A 19,987-nucleotide genomic window follows, 5' to 3' on the forward strand; every position below is an offset into this window, starting at 1 on the left:
CAAGTGGTAATGATGACAAGTTAGGGAAAGGCAGAGATTGAGCAAGGCTCTTTGAAGGCTTTTTCCCTCATAGTGTTTGTATTTTCCAGCCAAATGTAAAAATGGCAAGCTCCTCCAAATAATGATACTTTCACTGACTGTTACCTAATGTTCTATAAATTAGAGCCTAATGATGGTTAAGGTAAGTGCCTTCCCAGAAAAATCTGGCCATTATCTAGGTTCTAGATATGAGAGATGGAGTGGACTGAGGAAAGCAGCATGTATTACATGTGCCAGACTTATCATAGATCTTTCCAGATGTTTTCTCTGAGTACAAAACCCATTCTCTCAAAATTCCTGGAGATCATATAATCTCCTGAATTTTGAAATGAGAGATTTTCCACAATACTCAAATTAAAAAAAAATATTTCATGATATTCTTTTTATTTCTATATATGGTATATAAAACTGGTAGCTTACAATAAGAAATATTTCTCAAAAAGTAATCCCTATGTTTTTTATAGACTTTAATTTTGCATTACTTCAAGATATGTTAGAAAATGAAAAGATACAAGATCTTCAGTATGTTGAAGGGTTAAACGAACTAATTTGTTTTAAATTGGTGATTTCTCTGCCAGGGGTGTGACTACAGGTTAAAAGTGCTGAAGTCCTAAGTGCCTGACTTATTCGGAGAAATTCCCCATTCAGGGCTCAAGAGCAGTAAATTGCTTAGTGTTTCTCTGAGGAATCAGCTGGCATTCCCCGGTCTCTGCAAACTGGACAGCAGGTTCTTTTCACCAATTCAAGACTAGGACATGGAGCCGGTGGACAAGTCTTCACCACGCAGGTGACCTGGCCACTCTGAAAAGCAACATTCAAAGATTATTTCCATGTTCCTTACACTGGAACTATCTTTTTAAAAGTTTCTTAAAGTATGTAATCTGATTGGCTGACTATCTTAATATAAAAATTAACTGAAGTATGAGCTAACTTTTACATGTAGTTCCTATTAATGCTTTATTTCTACATTTGCACCATAAAAAAGTAAGGCTGGATGTACTAGACTATAAAACATTACCTCCCAATCTGTAGGGCATGGGATGTGGGAAAAGGCAGGAGTGATTCATGTCAGTTCTGCTCAAAAAACAATAAAGACTGAGCTTTTTCCTTTTGGTGGATACCATGATAACATTTTTAAATATTTACCAAGTGCTTTCAGGCAACATTTGTAGTGAGCCTGACTGGAGAATAAGGAGATGAATTCAAGACCCATTTCAGCCTCTGCTTACTTGTGGTGGTCTTGGGCAAAGCTCAGTAAACATCCTGAGTGTCAGCTCTCTCAATGATTAGTGAAAATGTGAAAAGCTCATATAACATTTGGCAAGTGCTCATTAGATAGTGGGCCTATTTACATCAATAATCAGAAACCTCAAAATCTCACATCAATATCTTGACTTGAAAAATATACCTAGAATCTATTCACAAAAAGAAAATCTTTTTCTTTTGTGAATTTTTCAGGTATATCTCAACCAGCAGGCTAACAGAAGTAAAAGAAGAGGAGAAAGATGGAAAAACTTCTAGCAGCACACACCTTACACATACAGCTAATGCAGTCTTCTTTCATCCAGTGTTCATTGTCTTTTCTTCGAATCCCTTTATCATCTGTGCATCCCGCCTGCCTGAGGCGTGCCTCCAGCTTGTTTATCTAAAAGAGGAGGCGAAGGAAAGGAAAGTGGGAATTGAAATAGTACCAACAAAGCAGATAACTAACACAGTTTGATCAAATGCCCTATTCTGTAAGCACACACCTAGAGGGCAAAAGAAACTTCAAAGCCAACATAATTTTTCCTAGCATTATTTTTTACCAAAAACTTAATGAATCTGAGTCATCCAGTGTCTAAGCTAATACATAGTTCCCTATATATGGCAAAATGTTAAATATGGATGTAATATCTGAAAGAAGTCAGTTATAAAAGAATGGAATTAAAATCAAATGAATAGAATTACATATTTGAAAAGAATCTTAGTAAGCATTAATATTAATTCAACAAATCAATATTTTATTTAATTTTTATACTTAGGTTATCATAAACAACATTCCTTGAACAAATGTTTATTAGACTTCAAAGATAAAGCAAATAATCCAGGGTCTCAAGGAGCTTAAGACTTAGTGGAATAACAGACCAATAAATCACAGTGCTGAGCCAATTAGATAATGATGATATATCCGATGCAGAAGAAGAGCAGAAGACAAGCTTCTCCCAGTTCTGCTTCAGGAGGTAAGGGAAGACCTCAATGGGAAAAAGCATTTGAGCTGTAAGTAGATATATGACAAAATTATTCAGGAGAACAAGCAGGGAAAAGGCATATCAGACAAAAGGGAAATTTTGGCCAAAGCATGGGGACCACAAACAGGTCAGGAATATAATCTGCTGTGGAGGGTAAAAGGCACAGGGGAGGTGTTGGTGAGAGTCAAGGCAGCAAGAAAACTAGGACCTTAGCAGTACCTATAAATTAATTTAGATAGTATAGTCTCTAGAGGATGGGGAAAAATGGCAGTGATCACACAATGGCAATATGAAGACAGACTAGTGAAAGCAGAGAAAATGCAAGGAGGTCCACATGGGCTCAACAGAGAAAGGAGGATGTGAGAGTCAGGAAGAGACATTGAGTAGGTGGATGTGTTTGGTTGGATTGGGGTGGGGAAGGAAGAGAGAACACAAGATGACTCCAAAGTTCCAAGTTTCATAAGGTGCGTAAAGGATGGTGATGTTCACCAAGATATATCCTAGAGAATGCATTACAAAAGAGTAATGATTCATAGAGAAATTAAAGGTGCTTAATTGAGAAGAATTTTAGAAAGGATGAAAATAATACAGTTTTACAAAAGAAGAAAGGATGAAAATAATACAGTTTTACAAAAGAAGCTAAGTCCAAGAGCATTGAATGACTTATGAAAGTTGCAGCTGCAATGCTATGGGCTGAACTGTATCCCCCCAAATTCATACGTTGAAGCTCCCAATACCTCAGAATGTGACAGTATTTGGATATAAAGTCCTTAAAGAACTAACTAACTTAAAATGTGGTCACAGAGATGGGACCTAATCCACTGTGACTGGTATCCCTGTGAAAAGTGGAGATTAGGGTCCAGACACGCTGGGAAGTCTGTGTGAAGATACAAACCAAGAAGAGATACCATAGGAGAAACCAACCCTGTCAACATCTTGATCTGGGGCTTCCAGCCTCCAGAACTGTGAGAAATTATTTTCTGTTGTAAAGCCACCTCACCTGTGGTAGTTGTTATGGCTGTGCTAGCAATACATGTATCATTAGGGATAGATCCCATATTACCCATATTCTCAAAAGACCTTTCTAGTGTATATCTAAGAATCATTATGATTTATCCTCTAGTGACTGTTCCTTTCAGATTCTCTGATTTCTGTTATTTGGTTGGAAATGATATAATAATTTCAAATACTTGACCATGACTGTTTGTTGACAGAAACATTGTGCCCAAGAAAAATAAGGAGACAAACAATAGACCAGATTAGATGTCTTAAAGACCATAAAAGCAATGATTTGTTTTTAAATGGTTATTGAGCACCTGCTATTTGTCAACTAGTCCTAGGAGAAACTACAATGATAAATACTCCTGGTTTTCTATTCTTAAGGATTCTGCAATGTGGTGGAGGAGAGGGAATTTGTGCAAAAATAAATATGATACAAGCCCAGATGTTGTGTGCTATAAGAGTATATACATAACCAATATGGGATTTCAAGGGATTATTTTTAGAAAAATGGAATGGGAAAGGGAATAATCAGGGAAGAATTTACAATTTAAATGGTACTTGTGCTAAGCCTTAAATAAAGATGGCATTTAGAGAAATGGTAATGGTAGTTACCATTAATGGTAGTTTTTATGCACATGGGAATATGGGTGAGAGGGACAGTACATTTCAGCTAGAAGAAAAATGTGTGAATGAAGTAAATAAGAAGGGAGGATGAAAAGTGAGTAAGTTTGGAAAAAATTATGGAATATGAGAAAAAAATTATTTGGAAATCAGATAAAAAGATGAGTTAGGACTGCATTTTCAAGAGCCAAGAATACCCATGAACTTGGAATTCATTAAGGAGGCAAAAAGTCTTGATGTAAAAGTAAACAAACAAATAAATAATATTGATTTTGTAAAATATTTTACGACATTTGAGTTGAAGTAGGATAGCAGAATGGCCTTGGGGATAATTTAGCTTTACAGTGCCTACACGTGGGAAGGCACTGTAAAACTCATTATTTTATTCATTATGCAGTAGGATTCTTACCTGTCCAATATATGCCAGCTAAACACTGATGAACTAAAAGACTAAATCTCTGGCTTTATGTAAGCAATGATGATGGAGATGATGATAAATTAAATATTGGGGGGGGGGGATGATAAGGTTTTACAACGACTAGATGTGGACTAAATTAGTCATTCCCTGAGCAGAGTCATGAGTGTGAGAAATGAAAATCATAAAATTCTGTAGAGATATTAGTGATTATGGCCTAGAAGACTAAGACCAAAAAAAAAAAAAAAAAAACCACAACACTTTTATTTCTAAATATACTGAGAACATGAAAACATTAGGAAAGTTGAATAAGTTCCAAAAAATAAAGAGTAGAACAATTCTAAGATATAGAAAAGATATTTACATGGTAACTTCTGTTGTCAAAGAGAAAAGTATTACAGAGGAAAAGCAAATAGACAAATGATAGTAACACATCTATTGTAAACTTCAGGCACTTAGAACAATACTGTATTTTCAAGTGACAAAGAAATTCTTTAAGGGAAATAGTCTGAGAACTGTCTATGTACCATAAATATAAGAGATAGAATGCACGATAAAATTTTGGTCTGGACTTAATTACAAAGTCTTGAGAATAAGAGGCTCTTTGATGGGGAGTCAGAGAATATGCTGGATCATAACTTTCCTTTCCCTATTTTCCCATGTACTTATTGCTAGTATATCAAAATACAATTTATTATTGTATGTTTATCTTGTTTATCTTTTATCCTGTGACTTTGATGAATTTGCTTATTAATTCTAAGAGTTGTTTGGTAGATTTCTTGCAACTTTCCAAGAGGTAACTATATCATCTGAAAATAGTTTTCTTTCTTCCTTTCCAATCTGTAGACGTTTTTCTTTTCTTGCTTTATTGCACTGGTAGGAACTTCCAGCACTCTGTTTAATAAGAATGGTGAGAATGGGCACCCTTACTTTATTGGCAATAGTAGGAGGAAAGCATTCAACCTTTCACCATTTAGCTTATTAATACAGTGGGTTACATTAATTAATTGATTTTGGAGCATTAAACAAGCCTTGAATTCCTCAAACAATCCCCATTTAATTATATAATTCTTTTGGTTTATTGCTATATTCTCTGTTAAAAGGTGTCACATGCATATTCATGAGGATATCGGTATGTGGCTTTCTTCCTTTGCACTATCTTTGACTAGTTTTGGTATCAGATTAATACTACTTTCAAAAATGATAAGTATTCCCTCCTCTACTATTACTGGAAAATTGTTAATTTTTCTTAAACATTTGATAAAACTCTGACATTTGAAGCCATCTGCACCTGAGGATTTGGGGAAGATATTTTTTTTAAATTAATAATTCAATTTCCTTAGCAGTAATAAAGCTATTCAAATTATGTATTTCATAATTGGGTGAATCACAGTGGTTTGTGCTTTTTAAGGAATTAGTTCTCTTAATGTAGTTGTCAAATTTAGATGTGAAGATTTTTCCTTCTTTCTTCTTGCCATGAGTATATTTAGCTGTTAATTTTCCAGGTTCTTGAGGTAAAAACTTAGATTATTGATTTGAAAGGCATTCCTTTGGGGCACCTGGTTACCTCAGTGGTTAAGCATCTGCCTTTGGCTCCGGTTGTGACCCCAGGCTTGGGATTGAGTCCTGTGCCATGCTCCCCTTATGGGCCATGAATTATCTATCATTAGATTATCATTGACTGCACTTTTTCCCACATCTCAGAGAAGAAACCTAGATGACTACTCCCTAACTTCTTTCCTATTATGGTTCTGGGTTAGTCTACCAATAAGAGGCACTCATGTAATATTGGAAAGGAAAGCAGTATTATTTTCAAGCACAGTTGTTAACAGGTATATAGGCTGAGCTTGAGGATTCTATGAAATTGCTAAGACTCCCTATGGCTTCCAGGTGAGCTCTTGTGAACCAAACAGCTTCCAGCACCTGTTTCTATGACCTCTAGGCCTATCATTCTTCCCACAGTTGTGAAAACCTATGATGTCTTGACATCTTGTATTAAAATCCATCCTATTTGGAATTACTAGAGGAGTTTCTCTTATTTTCACCAAAAGCTGATTTATACAGTACATCCCCTTGGGACATAAAATAAGCTTACATTTTATTTGTTTTTTATTTTATTTTATTTATTTTTTTAAGATTTTATTTTTAAATAATCTGTCCACCCCATGTAGGGCTTGAACTCACAATCCCAACTCAAGAGTCATATGCTCTACTGACTGAGCCAGCCAGGTACCACCCCCCCACCCCATAAGCTCACATTTTAAATTGAATGTTAGTGTTTCATCTTTCTACTGAAATTTTTAAAAATCAACTGCAAATTTTTCATAGGAAATAATAAAATACTAAAAGAGAAAATTCCCTCTAAAATTTCATTAAAATTGATGTGGTATTCCAACTAATCTTATGTAAGTACATGCAAATTATTTAGTGACATCTGTGTATCTCCACAGTTCTATTCATTGGTATTCAAAATTAAGCATTTTTTTCTGAGTTGTGTCATAAGGTCTGAGATCTGGTCATGTATGACCTAATATCTGAAAAAAATGACTCTGAAAACTTAGGTCCATATAATAAAACAAATAAGCTCCATTTTTTTGCTACATCATGGCCCTAGAAATTACATCAAAATGTACAGAACATCTTATTTTCTTTTTTTTAAGATTTTATTTATTTATTCATGAGAGACACACACACACAGAGAGAGAGAGAGAGAGAGAGAGAGAGAAAGAGAGGCAGAGACACAGGCAGAGGGAGAAGCAGGCTCCATGCAGGGAGCCTGATGTGGGACTCAAACCCGGGACTCCAGGATCACGCCCTGAGCTGAAGGCAGACGCTCAACTGCTGAGCCACCCAGGCGTCCCAACATCTTATTTTCTATAAACAAATGATATGCTTGCAAGATAAGTTTCTAGCCTATAACACTTTAAATAAGTTCTAGCTCTGGCTAATAATATGTTATAATGACAGAGGTGTAAACGCCATAAACCTCAACCATAAGGTAATAAATATCTGTATGATAGGCTCCTAGAGAAAGAAAAATTATATACATAATACCAAAGGGTTGTGGAAAAAGCATATATCATATGAAGACTACAATTCAATTTTATTATGATCTTGACATTTATACAAAATATAGTATATGCTTATTTTATTAATTTAATTATTAAATTAAATGCAAACTTATCTGTCTTATTTAACTTGAATAGAACTTGAAATAAATGGTTTAAGAGATGAGATTTGAATGGCCTTGGTTTCTTTTAAAAAACCTGATGGTTTGACTCTGGTTGTATGTTTTATTTTACTCTATGTTCATTCAAAAAGATACCGGGGATCTGGGAACTTGTTCCAAAGTTTCAACTATTATTTATAAAATACTTACTGTGACCTAAAACAATTTGAACACCTGAGTAAGAGTTTAATTTTAATTAAAGGTATCAATTCTTATATAGCATCTCATTGTTCATTATATAACACCTCTACCCCCCACACACCCAGACACCCTTTACAGACTATAACAAATTGAAATAATTAAATGTTCTGAGTGTATTTATGGCTCTAGTTATCTCTACAATGATCAGAATCATATTTAAAGGGTAAATATAATTTACTATAATCCAGTGATTACAACCTATAACACCATGGAATTTGCAGACCACTTTCATTACTTTGATTCTATCACAGTTAAGGGACAAACATTAATGAATATCTTTTCTAGACATTCCATAATCACCTAATGAATGTAAATAATCAATAATGGAAAATGTCAAGACTGGCACTATCTCATAATCCCGTAAACATAATGCACCAAGCGTTAGAAAGTAAAGATAGAAACTGTGGCCAATAACTGAAGGTTGGAACCTTTTGTCATAGACAAGGGATGGGTCTCAAGAATAACAATGATCTCCTATGTGATGAGTACCTCTATCCTGTTTAATCTCCTTCTTCATTGTCTTTAACTTTACCATAAGAAATACACATGACTTTATCTGGATGCTCATCTTTCATAAAATAAAGAGTTTTGTTTTGTTTTTTTATTTATTTACAGAATATATTGCATTGATACTAATAAACAAAGCTGCACACACTGCACAATCAGGAATGTCCTTCTTAGCTAAGAGGATACATTTCAAATTAACTTGGACCATTAAAACTCAAGTCTTTATACAGTAAATGACAAATTAACAACAAATGTTAATTTCACAAATCCTCATAATCTGAAAATATGCTTTTCCTCTGAACTTTTGTCTTCATTCTCCTGTCCACCTCCGAGTGCTTCCTGCTTTGGTCATAGGTGTAGTTGCAGATGCTCCCTCAGAAAATATGCTCAATTTATCTCTATGTTTCAGTCTCAACTCTTTTTTTCTTTTTTCAATCTCCTTTACATGATCCAGATTGAGTTCTGACATGAGTCAATATTTCCCAATGCTGGTATTATGTCATATTTATGTATTCATTCAATTTTTATCTGTCAAGATTTTGCTGGATGTAATTCACTGTGTGCACAGCTCTGGACACTAATGCAACCTCTTTCCATCTGTGTGTCCAGCCACAGCTCAGAGAGCTTCTAACTGCCTTTCCCATCTTTGTTCACTCCTAATATACCCTTTATATTCATTACACATTCAGAACTTTTTTGAGTTCAAGAAGGAAGATTGGTTGTTTTTAAACAAATACCATGTGTCAGACACTGAGGATCCAGTAGTGAAACAGTCCCAGCTATTAAGAAATTTACAATGTAATATAAGAGACAGAGCAAGTTAACAGGGAAAAACACTTTTTCTTGATACATTTAGAAATATGTGCTACTTCAGGGTTTTACTGGACACCTAAGAGGGCCAGCTACTGCAGTCTGGGGGTATCTGGGATGCTTTTAATCACTACAGCACATATCAAAGATGAAATATCACCGACATGTAGATAAAATTGGACTAAAATGTTGCTTATGGATTCTACTCATGTCTGCAAACCCACAAAATAAGCTTATGAAAACAATTTGCTGTATAAATAAATGGACTAATGTTTAAATTAACAAGGCCAACCTTCTGCAGCCCAGCGCTGAAGACCTTCTCTTACCAGTATAACTTCTCTCTTCTATGACACATAAGCTCACTGCAAATAAAATAGAGGCCCCTGGACTCAGTGGTGTCCCAGCGTTGTAGGTCACTCCAACCATTCCAAGATGGAATGACCTTTACCTTCAAGAATAACTTCACACTTTTCAGATTTATGCTCACACTCAGATTGTACAAGTGACTGCACATGTGGGTATCTGGTCACAAGGAAGGTCACTGATAGGGAGCACACTGATGCGAACCACGACTGCAGCCAGCCCCCCAGGGTAGCACACTCAGCAAACAGATAATCTTGCAGTTTTGTACAAGATAATATGTTTATGTTCAAAAGCAATAGTAATATGTGAAGTTCACAAAGTGCCTCTGCCATAACATTCCTGAAAGTCCAGAGGACAAAATTTATTCAGAATGGTTAAATAAATTGCAAAGGTCATAACTTGTGAAGGCAGAACTTCCTGGTGGCAGATCCTGGGTTCTTCTCACACCCCCACAAGGTTTTCCTCCCTCAAGGCCTTAATGGTATGAAACAAAGCATATGCTTTGCAGTGACATTAAAGTTGAAGAAGGAGCCAGCATAGTACCATGCCGTGAAAGAGATCAGACTTCCATTTCTGAAGAAAACCATCTAATTGTCATTGTAATACAAGCCAAATCTCTCATTGACTCGTTCCCAAATTATAGAAAAAATTAAATAAATCATGGGCCAGAACAACTGAGAAAATAAGCAAAAATGCAGAGGAGTGTGGAAATTTCATTTTTAACAATAGCTTTTTCAGAAAAGGAAAGCCAGACAAAGCAGTAATACCTAAGAGGCTTGTCTGGACTCCATTTCAATATATATATATATATATATATATTATATATATATATATATATATATATATATTATATATATATATTATATATATATATAAAAGAAAAGTATGTGTTGGCCCATTATAAATTATCTACATCCACAGAGATGAAGGCACCCAAACATAACTATTTAGAAAAGCACTGAGCAGGAACTCAGAAACCCACTGAGCAGAGAGCCCCCATCACTGGAACCCTGGGTATTGAAGACACTGGTATTTGGTAGAAAGGAAGTAGGTTTTACCCAAGTGCTCCTTCACTCAATTCAACTATTACAAGGAAACTCTCTACATAAATAATAACTCCCCATTATTATTGTTATTGTTGTATTTACATAGTCATTGGATAGATTTTTCAAATATAGTTATTCCAATCTATACAATAAAGGCGTGTTGGTTAGGGGAAAAAACAAACCTGTTCTCTGAGAGCTTTAATGGTTTTTTGAATTTCCACCGCAAAACTGCTGAAATCTTGGGCAAATTTTGTTTTTGCCAGAACTGTCATATTTTTACTATCTTCATCAATGTACAAGTGATCTTGCTGCCTGTTTACACAAAAAGCAAATAAAATGCTGTAAAAACAGAAGTTCCATGGTAAAAAAAAAAAAAAAAATCAAGAAATATTCCCCAGGCATTGGAATGTACATGACATTGTGACTCCTGTTCTGTGTGGCCATAAAAAGATGTGACTGGAAATATAAATTGAAATTAAATGACATATAAGAAGATAATCCAGAGGGATCCCTGGTGGTGCAGCGGTTTGGCGCCTGCCTTTGGCCCAGGGCGCGATCCTGGAGACCCGGGATCGAATCCCACGTCAGGCTCCCGGTGCATGGAGCCTGCTTCTCCCTCTGCCTATGTCTCTGCCTCTCTCTCTCTCTCTGTGACTATCATAAATAAATAAAAATTAAAAAAAAAGAAGATAATCCAGAGAGTCACATCTGTTTCACATATTTTACTGAAAATGATATTTTTTCTTAGGAAATAAAGGGAATGCCATGTAGTATTACTTATCTATTTGACATATTATTTAGATCTCAAATTTTGTCTTTTGCTAAAAATTGTTCACTTTGCAGTGACAAATTAAATATTATATTTTATATAGCATACAGGTGGGAAAGTTCCTTGCTCTATTATAAATTCATAGCAAGAACTAAATTAAGATAAGAATACTAGTCTGGCAAAAATCTAATCTTAAACCAGATGCAAAATAGCTCAGTATTGTTGATAATAAAAGGAAATAAAAAGTCTTGGGCTGAATTTAAAATAAGATTCCTAGAGCCTAACTGAAGCTCTCAAAAGACAGAGGTAAATGATGAATTTGGGAAATTGAAAGTTCCATCCCTCTATGATTACAATATATTATTAAAAATATTTATATAGAGATTTGATTTAGTTGATATACTATTCATGTCTCAAGTTTTCTTTTTTCCCCCAAATTTTGTTAAAAGTTCTTCTTTGTGAAGAAGCTATTGTAACTTTCAAAATTGTTCTGCTTTGTTCTGCTTGACATATATCTTCTATTGGTCAATAAAAAAATGGCTTGCCAGACACAGTACATTCTAGGAATGCGTAAAACAATTCCTAAGTGGATTGCTCCACCCTAGAGGCCATATTACTTTATTCAACGCACCCAGCTGTGCTGAAAAAGTCTCCAAGCAGCCCTATTTTTCAGATGAGAATACCGTAACTTAGAAAGTTGTCAATATGTTCATATCATATAGCCATCAAATTGCAGAGCAGGATGCAAATCGGGATTTTTAAAGACAAAATTTAGAAGTCCTTTCTTAATGTAGTGACATGGACATGTTAGGCCTGATCATATTTGTGTTTTTAGGTAGTGCAGAAGGAGAGAAGATACACAAGGATACCAGTTAGGTATTGGGGATGATGAAGGATACCAGATTTTTGGGAGTGGTGAAGGGAGCTGAGGGGGAGGATGGAAGGAAAACATAGACATTATGAATGTTGCTATATTTTAAATTTTTTTATTTTAGATTTTATTTATTTATTTATTTATTTATTTATTTACTCATGAGAGACACACAGAGAGAAGTAGAGAGATAGAGGGAGAAGAAGGCTTTTCACAGGGATTCTGATGCAAGACTGGATCCCTGGGCTGGGATCACACCTTGAGCCGAAGGCAGACGCTCAACTGCTGAGCCACCCAGGTGTCCTGCTATATTTTAAATTCTAATTAAAAACATAATGCTCAGCATAGAATTTGTAAGAAAAAGAAATAAAATTTATCAAGTTAAACTGATGTTAATTCATGAATAGTTTATTGAAAAGATAGCTCAATTTGTGACCAAGAGAGAATAAATACAAGAAAGATTGATGTGCAGAGAAAAGTAAAAGTGAAATCAGAGCCTAAGAGATCTGTGCACATTGAGTGAAGGGATTTGGCCCTCTTTGGTCTAAGCAAGTCTTATATTAAGCACAACAGAACTATTTACAAAAAGGTTACTGAAGTGTATATAGTTAAAAGACAGAACAAACCTTTTTACTATCATATCAACAATAAACAACAAAGCTCTGGGAGCACATGGAACAGATTTAGTTTCCTTAGACTGGAATTTAAGGCCTTTCTCTCTCTGCCTCAATCTCCTTTTATAGAACATTCTTCCAGAATGCTCTTCATGCCTAAGCATTGAACACACCAGTCCTTGAGAGTCGGAAGCTTTACCATTCTCCAAACACACCTAACTCTTCTTCCCCCTGCCACTTTGCTCACTGTTTTTTCAGACTGGGAAGCCTTAAACCTTCATCAAAATCTTACTATCTTTCTTAAGGTATGACCTGTGCATAGGCTATGTAAGCCCAGTAGGATTATCCACACCTTGTTCTCAACTACATAACATTCTAATTGGATTTCATATCAGGACTTACATGAACACTTTGTTTAAAGAGCTGACATTTGTATATAGTAGCATTTAAAAAATATATGGCATAAAGTAGCACTGTTTGCTATCCTTTTATGGAATGCCTATAAAATGCCGCATCCTACATTACCATTAAGTGCTTTACATATATATATTTCCAACATAATAATCCCATAAAGTCAGTATTATTATGACCATTTTACAGCTGAGGAAACTGAGACTCTGAAATTTGACATATTTGTGGTTATGCAGTAGTGGAAACAGGGTGTGAACCTGTGCCAGAATCTGAAGCTTCACCCATCCCTCTTATCAGATGGCCCTACCTTCTCTCCTAGACTATAAATCTTATAAGACAGAGACCCTGAGACCCTGTCTTGTTCATTTCTGCAGACTTCACAAATTCTCACTTGTGATTGAGGGCAGGATCTCCAAAAATGTATTTTGAATTTGACTGAATTATAATACTTAGGAGGCTGCTACAAAGACAAAGTTAGTAGTTTATGGTAACAAAGTGTCTTCAATAGTATTTTTCCTAGGGAGCTGTGAATTACAATGTTTTTATATTTGTTTCTCATAATTTAATTATACAAGCATCTACTGAATATTTACTCAGTGAGAAGGAGCTATTGCATATACCCATGTTCAAGTCATTGTTTCTATTTTCAGAAACTTCCAAGACAATTATGAGGAGAAACTTTGTAAAGAAGTAATTATAGATGAAGCTTATATGTAAGTGTCACAAGAGATTAATCTGAGATCCTAACAGATTTCAAATGAATAAGACTGACATTTCTTGATTTCCTAGGGGTTCAAAAATATTCCATCTTGGTCACAAATTAAGCCTTCCTTGCAATACACTATACATGAATTAAACTCAACTTAACTTGACAAATATTATTACTTTTCTTAAAACAATATGCTGACTTTCCTATTTTTAAAAATAATTTAAAAAATAGCAATACCCATAACGTGATTTAAGGAATGAAAAATAATATTTACAATGTACAATTTTCTATACTTTATTGAGAAATAGTTATTGTGGAGCATGCCCTAGATATGCTTTTCCAGAGTGAAAAGGAATCCGTATTTATTACAAAATTCATTTATTTGTTCATTGTTGTGTAATTTATCCTACACATATATGAGTCAACTATGGTTTCTATAAAGCCCCTCAAATTGTATATCTGAAGTAAATCTATGATAAATATCCCAAAGAAATTAGACATTTCTGTACATACCTACTAATTAGATCACTTAACTCTTTATCTTTCTCATCAGGATAGCTGTATTGAGCAGAGCGTTTCTTTCGAGATTCTTGCGTGAATGTTCTGAACTGTCCTCTACTTCTACAGTCTGTGGGGAAAAAGTATCCACATCAGCATAGTGTGAGATTGGCATCACCTTCCCATCTAAAGCATCTGTTTAACTAGGGAGGGAGATGGACAGCTATTCAGTCAGTTCAGTATTGCTAAGTTATAGGTTTCTGGTTTTGCATGTGGCTCCATCTCTGTTTTTGCCAAAGGCAGATGAGACATCAAGGAAATTTGCAAAATCTGTAGAGACTCCACAGGGAGAGCAAGCTGAATCAGAGCAAAGACACTGATCACAGGGTACATCTTGTTCACTAAAAGACTTGACAATGGGGAAAAGAACAAAAACATGGTAGACAGAATGCTTGAAATTCTGAGCTCCTCAAATTACTTTATCAACACCTGCTACCAACTTGAGACTATTTTTTTAATGACCTCTACCGCATAAAAATGTCCATGTAGTTAGTTAACACTGCTGCACACTTAAAATGGTTAGCATAGTAAACTTTCTGTTATGTGTTTTTGCCACAATAAAAACACATGAGAATGTTATGAAAATTTTTATATAAATATGAAACAAGAAATTCTCTTTAAATTTCATCTGAAAACAGTTGCATTAGAAACTAGGTACACTGAGGAGAAGAAAAACAATAATGCAGGAACCTACCTTTCCAGATGGTAAAACTACTATATATCAAACAAACAAAAAAAGAAAAGAAAAGAAAGAAAGAAAAAAGAAAAAAAATTTTTATTTATTTATTTTTAAAAAAATTTTTAAAGACTTTATTTATTTATTCATAGAGACACAGAGAGAGAGAGAGAGGCAGAGACATAGGCAGAGGGAGAAGAAGGCACCATGCAGAGAGCCTGATGCGGGACTCGATCCAGGGTCTTCAGGATCACACCCTGGGCTGCAGGCAGCGCTAAACCACTGCGCCACCAGGGCTGCCCAAGAAAAGAAATTTTAATACCGGTGGAAAAAACAGATTGAAACGGAACATGATAACCATCCCAGAGCATTTTACTCTGAACTTCAGTCTAAAAGATTACTCTGGACAGCATATATTGGAAGGGAACAAGGGATTACCCTATAGCTTTTTCTGTGGGCAATAAGCAAGTTATTTCTTAGGGAAGGGGAAGTAAAGACAACTAATCTGCACTTTAGCATAGATAAGTTAAAATCAAGAGGAATATGTCCCATGATAGCATATATTGGAAGGGAACAAGGGATTACCCTATAGCTTTTTCTGTGGGCAATAAGCAAGTTATTTCTTAGGGAAGGGGAAGTAAAAACAACTAATCTGCACTTTAGCATAGATAAGTTAAAATCAAGAGGAATATGTCCCATGATAAATTGTTAAGCAAAGCTGAAGATAAAATTTAAGTTGATTTTTTAAATAACAAAAAACTGCAAATGCTATAAAATTAGACACTAAATAAAAGTAAAACTTTATTATACAATATGAACTCACCAATATTAAAACATATAGAAAATAAACTGAAATGACAATATGCCAAAATGGAAACAGTGATGTGTCTAAATCATTGGATATAGTTGTTATTTCTTTTTTTTCTTATTCTACCTCTATCCTTTGTTTTGTCCCAGTTTTCAATAAGAAAGTCATAATTTATATAATTTTTAAAAAGTAAATGTGGGTGGCTCAGTCAGTTAAACATCTCCCTTCAGCTCAGGTCATGATCTCAGAGTCCTGGGATGGAGCCCAGCCTGGAGCTCTCTGGTCAGTGGGGAGTCTGCTTCTCCCTCTCCCTCTGCCCCTCCACCCAGCTTGTGCACTTTCTCTCTCTCAAATGGATAAAAAAGATCTTTAAAAAGAAAATAAAAACAGTAAATATAAGTAAGCAGAAAGAAATGGGTTATTCCAAAGTCTGAGTCACTTCAGTGGAGTGAGCAAGCACTGGGACAGACTATGGACAATCAAGGAGGAACGTGGAAGAATGTGGAAGTAAAGTAAGTAAAGTAAAGTAAAGTAAAAAGTAAAGTACATTACCCAGGGACAGAGATGTACTCAAGAAGGATGGTATAACTCTTGGCAATAACAAACTACCACAACCGGGCAAGCTTTGCCAGTGAACTGGTGGGAAATGCATGCTGCTGAAAATGTTTCATGTATTACTTTTAAACTATAGTATCCACATGTTATAGATACATCTATGTAATATATACTAATGGATCTATACATGCCTACTTTTACACCATCACCTCAACCTAGCACCTTATCAATAACTAATAATCCATAAATATTTGCAGATCTGGGTGAGAAAAAATAAATAGAAATGAAAGCAGAAAGAACACAGCTAAAAAATATAGGATTCAGTCATGTAATAAAATTTAGCTTTTCTATTTCTGAACAGTATATAATTTTTGTGAATAAATATTTATGTGGAACTTAGACTAAGCACTACAGAGAAAGTAAAAATAAGTAAGGCCTGGCTCTTGGTTTTGAAGAATTTGTAAGTGGAAAAACACAGCATTTCCACTTAAGCCAAATATCTCCCCTTCTAATCTCCATTTAAAAGTGAAAAAGTATAGATAGTAAAGGGGCTGCAGGTCATTTACATTATCTTTTGTCTTTCATTTACTTTTTAGGAAGACAGAACTTTAGAGTTTATTTTAAAGCACCAATAGAATATGCAAGGTTATTTACATAAAACCCAAAAGCAGAGTTGCTTTGTAATGTAACAGGTATATAGTGATGCGCATATGTGAACAGAAACATAAAGAAGCACTCTTCCCACCCTTTCCCACCAGAGAATGAGTGCTGAGAGTGGGGTGGGCAACTCACTAGTGTTACAGTGACCATGCAGCTCTTTTAACGTGACAGCTGTTTCATTCCTGACATTTTTTTTTAATTCACCTTGGTATTCATCCCTAGTTATTGCTGAAAAGGCAGAGCATCCTTGACAGCTGAATGTTTGGCTCTTATGCAAACAACATTTGAATTTAAACAGCATGTTAATTTGGTAGGTGCTTTGGTTTTTACCTATGCATATATATCTTATGTAAATATGTATATACACTTGTTCAAACTCTGTTCTTAGGCCTAACATCAATTATTAATTTGAAATTTTATAATAACATGTGGTGGGTATTATTATCCTTACTGGTAACTTGAAATTAAGAGAGGTTACATTACCTTCTTCCAGGTACTACAGCTATTTTTTTCTAAGATTTTATTTATTTATTTGAGAGAGAGAGAGAGCACAGAGAAGGAAGCAGACTCCCTGCTGAGCAAAGTGCCCTATGTGGGGCTCGATCGAAGGACCCTGAGATCATGACCTGAATTGAAGGCAGACACTTAACCAACTGAGCCACACAAGTGCCCCTGTACTACCACTTTTTATGGAAGAGTGAGGATTTGGATCCAGACATTTTTGTCTCTAAAGTCCAACCTCTTAACTGCTACACTACAGCAAGGAATGAGAAAAATGGAAGAGTAAAACTCCTAGATATGTGGTTTATTCAACTTTGGAATAATGTACTATTTGTTAACTGAATGAATGGATGAGTGCAAGAATGGATGGATGAATGGATAAATGAATGAATGAATGAATGAATTAATTAATAGATCTAGAGTGGAAGATAAAAGGAGCTAACGAATTCATATTGGCTCAAAAATACTGTCAATTTTCTGGTCTACATATGACTTGGTGGTGGGGGATGAAATAAACACAGTAGATACTATTTCAAGACACCATTAGGAGGTGTGATGAAGATAAAGCAATCTGACTCATTTTTAAGAAATATAATGCAATGTGTGTATGCATAAGTACTTGTAACTTCCCATTCAGTGCAACCTTACTTGACCCCCCAACCCATTCATCAGCCTATGAATGAAATCCTAGATGTTTACTGGGTCAAACAAAATCCTTCCCACACATTCTTCTCTCTCCAGCCTCATTTCTCTCTAATATACCATTCATGACTAATCATCCATCTTTATTTGGTCTCTCTCACCTGAGTAACAAACATCACAGGTGTCATGCACTATCTCTAAGAAGCCTTCCTGAACTGCTAAAACCAGGTCAAATGGAAATTCATTACATTCTCTTAGCACTGTGTACATCTGTCTACTCTTCTCCACTGGCTAAGGAGATAGCAGGAGAGGGCTCTGTCCTACCTACCAGTTTATCCTCACCACATAATACAGCACCTATACATGAACCACACTGAATAAATATTTTAATAAATGAATGAATGAAATCAAAGAGGCCAAGTCATTATTTTAAAATATCCAGTTCTTTGTTCTTTTCTGTTTTTAAGAGTTTGATTGCAGGAATCAAACTATCTGAGTTCATACCAGGTTTTCCACATTTGAAATACATTACTTTGGGTAAGCTATTTAAACTTGTCTCCCCCCCCAAAAAAAAAAATAAAATAAAAATAAAATAAAAAAAAACCTTGTCTCCATTCTCTCATCTGTGCATGAGGATAATAACACAATTTATCTCATGGAGTTGGTGAGAGAATTAAATGAGTTAAAGGAAGTAAAGCACTCCAAAAGAATGTCATCCACAGATTAAGCGCAAACGTGGCTCTTATTTTTGGAATAAACTTTAGAGAATAGGATAACTGACTTATTTAGTTCATAAGAAACTTTTCCATAATGTCAAAGTTATAAATGTTTTTGTTCATAAGCACAGAACTGGCATTCAAAAAATATTGTTGAATGGATTAAAATGTAAGGTAATGTATTTGTAGACAGTTTTTCAAGGTAATTCCAAATGAGCTTAAAAAACAATTTCCCCGAAAATAATTGGTATAAACACGTCAGGACTTTTTTTTTTAATTTACATTTATTTATAGTGAAAAAAATAGCACAGAATAATTTGCAGAACTTACATAAAAGCAACAATATGCTATTTAAAGGTATTGTCAAATTAAACTAGTAGAAACGTGATGTCAATTTATGGCTGTGAGTACTAAAAAATGGAAAGTTTATTTCAATAGGTATGTAGATTGCAATCATGTCCCTAAGAGTCCTCTCCAAACTCAGATCCCACCTGGTCTAACCCAGAGGTGGACACATGGTAAGGAGACATGTCAGTCAAGGAGTCCTAGACATTAATGATTAATTTAACTGAATCAGAAGATTCTGCAGTCAAATGCTCTGCCCCTGAGCTATACCCCCCGAGAATCAGAAGATTCTGAAGTCAACAAGCTGCTTTAGGCATAAGCCTGGATATTCTGATATGTTGGAATAGACTGACATTCCTTGATTCAAGTTGGTGAACTCAAGCTACAGTAGCTCAGATAATCATGCTTGTTTCGGTGAACTGATCAAAATTTTGCAAGTATGGAATATCTGTGTCCCAATGATGTGTTCCACATATTAAAAATATATCAATGATGATAGGCTTAGAAATTGACAAAAATATATGACATTTTGTTTTTAAGTTATCAATACTTGTTTCTTAACACTTTAGCACTTCTTGTGGCAAGAAGAGAAAAAGGAAAAAAGTACAAAAACAATTTAAAGAAACATAAAAATAACAATTTTGGAGAGAGTTTCAGAACAACTTTATTCAATGATATGGTTTTATGTTGT

The 19,987-nt window shown here is 35.0% G+C and overlaps 1 protein-coding gene across 9 annotated transcripts in view; it reads right to left on the bottom strand.

The window, feature by feature from the left end:
- Positions 1-406: 406 nt before the first annotated feature.
- Positions 407-19,987, bottom strand: part of PXDNL (peroxidasin like) — a 429,464-nt gene continuing 409,883 nt past the window's right edge. For 4 of the 9 annotated variants that reach the window (XM_035708326.2, XM_025477706.3, XM_025477709.3 and 1 more), the window contains 4 exons: positions 14,349-14,463; positions 10,644-10,773; positions 1,571-1,684; positions 407-840 (listed from right to left, as the gene is read on the bottom strand). In XM_035708326.2, coding sequence (XP_035564219.1) covers positions 709-840; positions 1,571-1,684; positions 10,644-10,773; positions 14,349-14,463 — 491 coding nt within the window. In that variant the 3' untranslated portion in view covers positions 407-708. Of the gene's footprint in view, positions 841-1,570; positions 1,685-10,643; positions 10,774-14,348; positions 14,464-19,987 lie in introns of those variants that run through there. The other 5 variants (XM_049103924.1, XR_003147577.3, XR_007407163.1 and 2 more) reach the window with 5 other exon arrangements.

Source organism: Canis lupus, chromosome 29 (assembly GCF_003254725.2).
Source record: "Canis lupus dingo isolate Sandy chromosome 29, ASM325472v2, whole genome shotgun sequence".
NCBI lineage: Eukaryota > Metazoa > Chordata > Mammalia > Carnivora > Canidae > Canis > Canis lupus.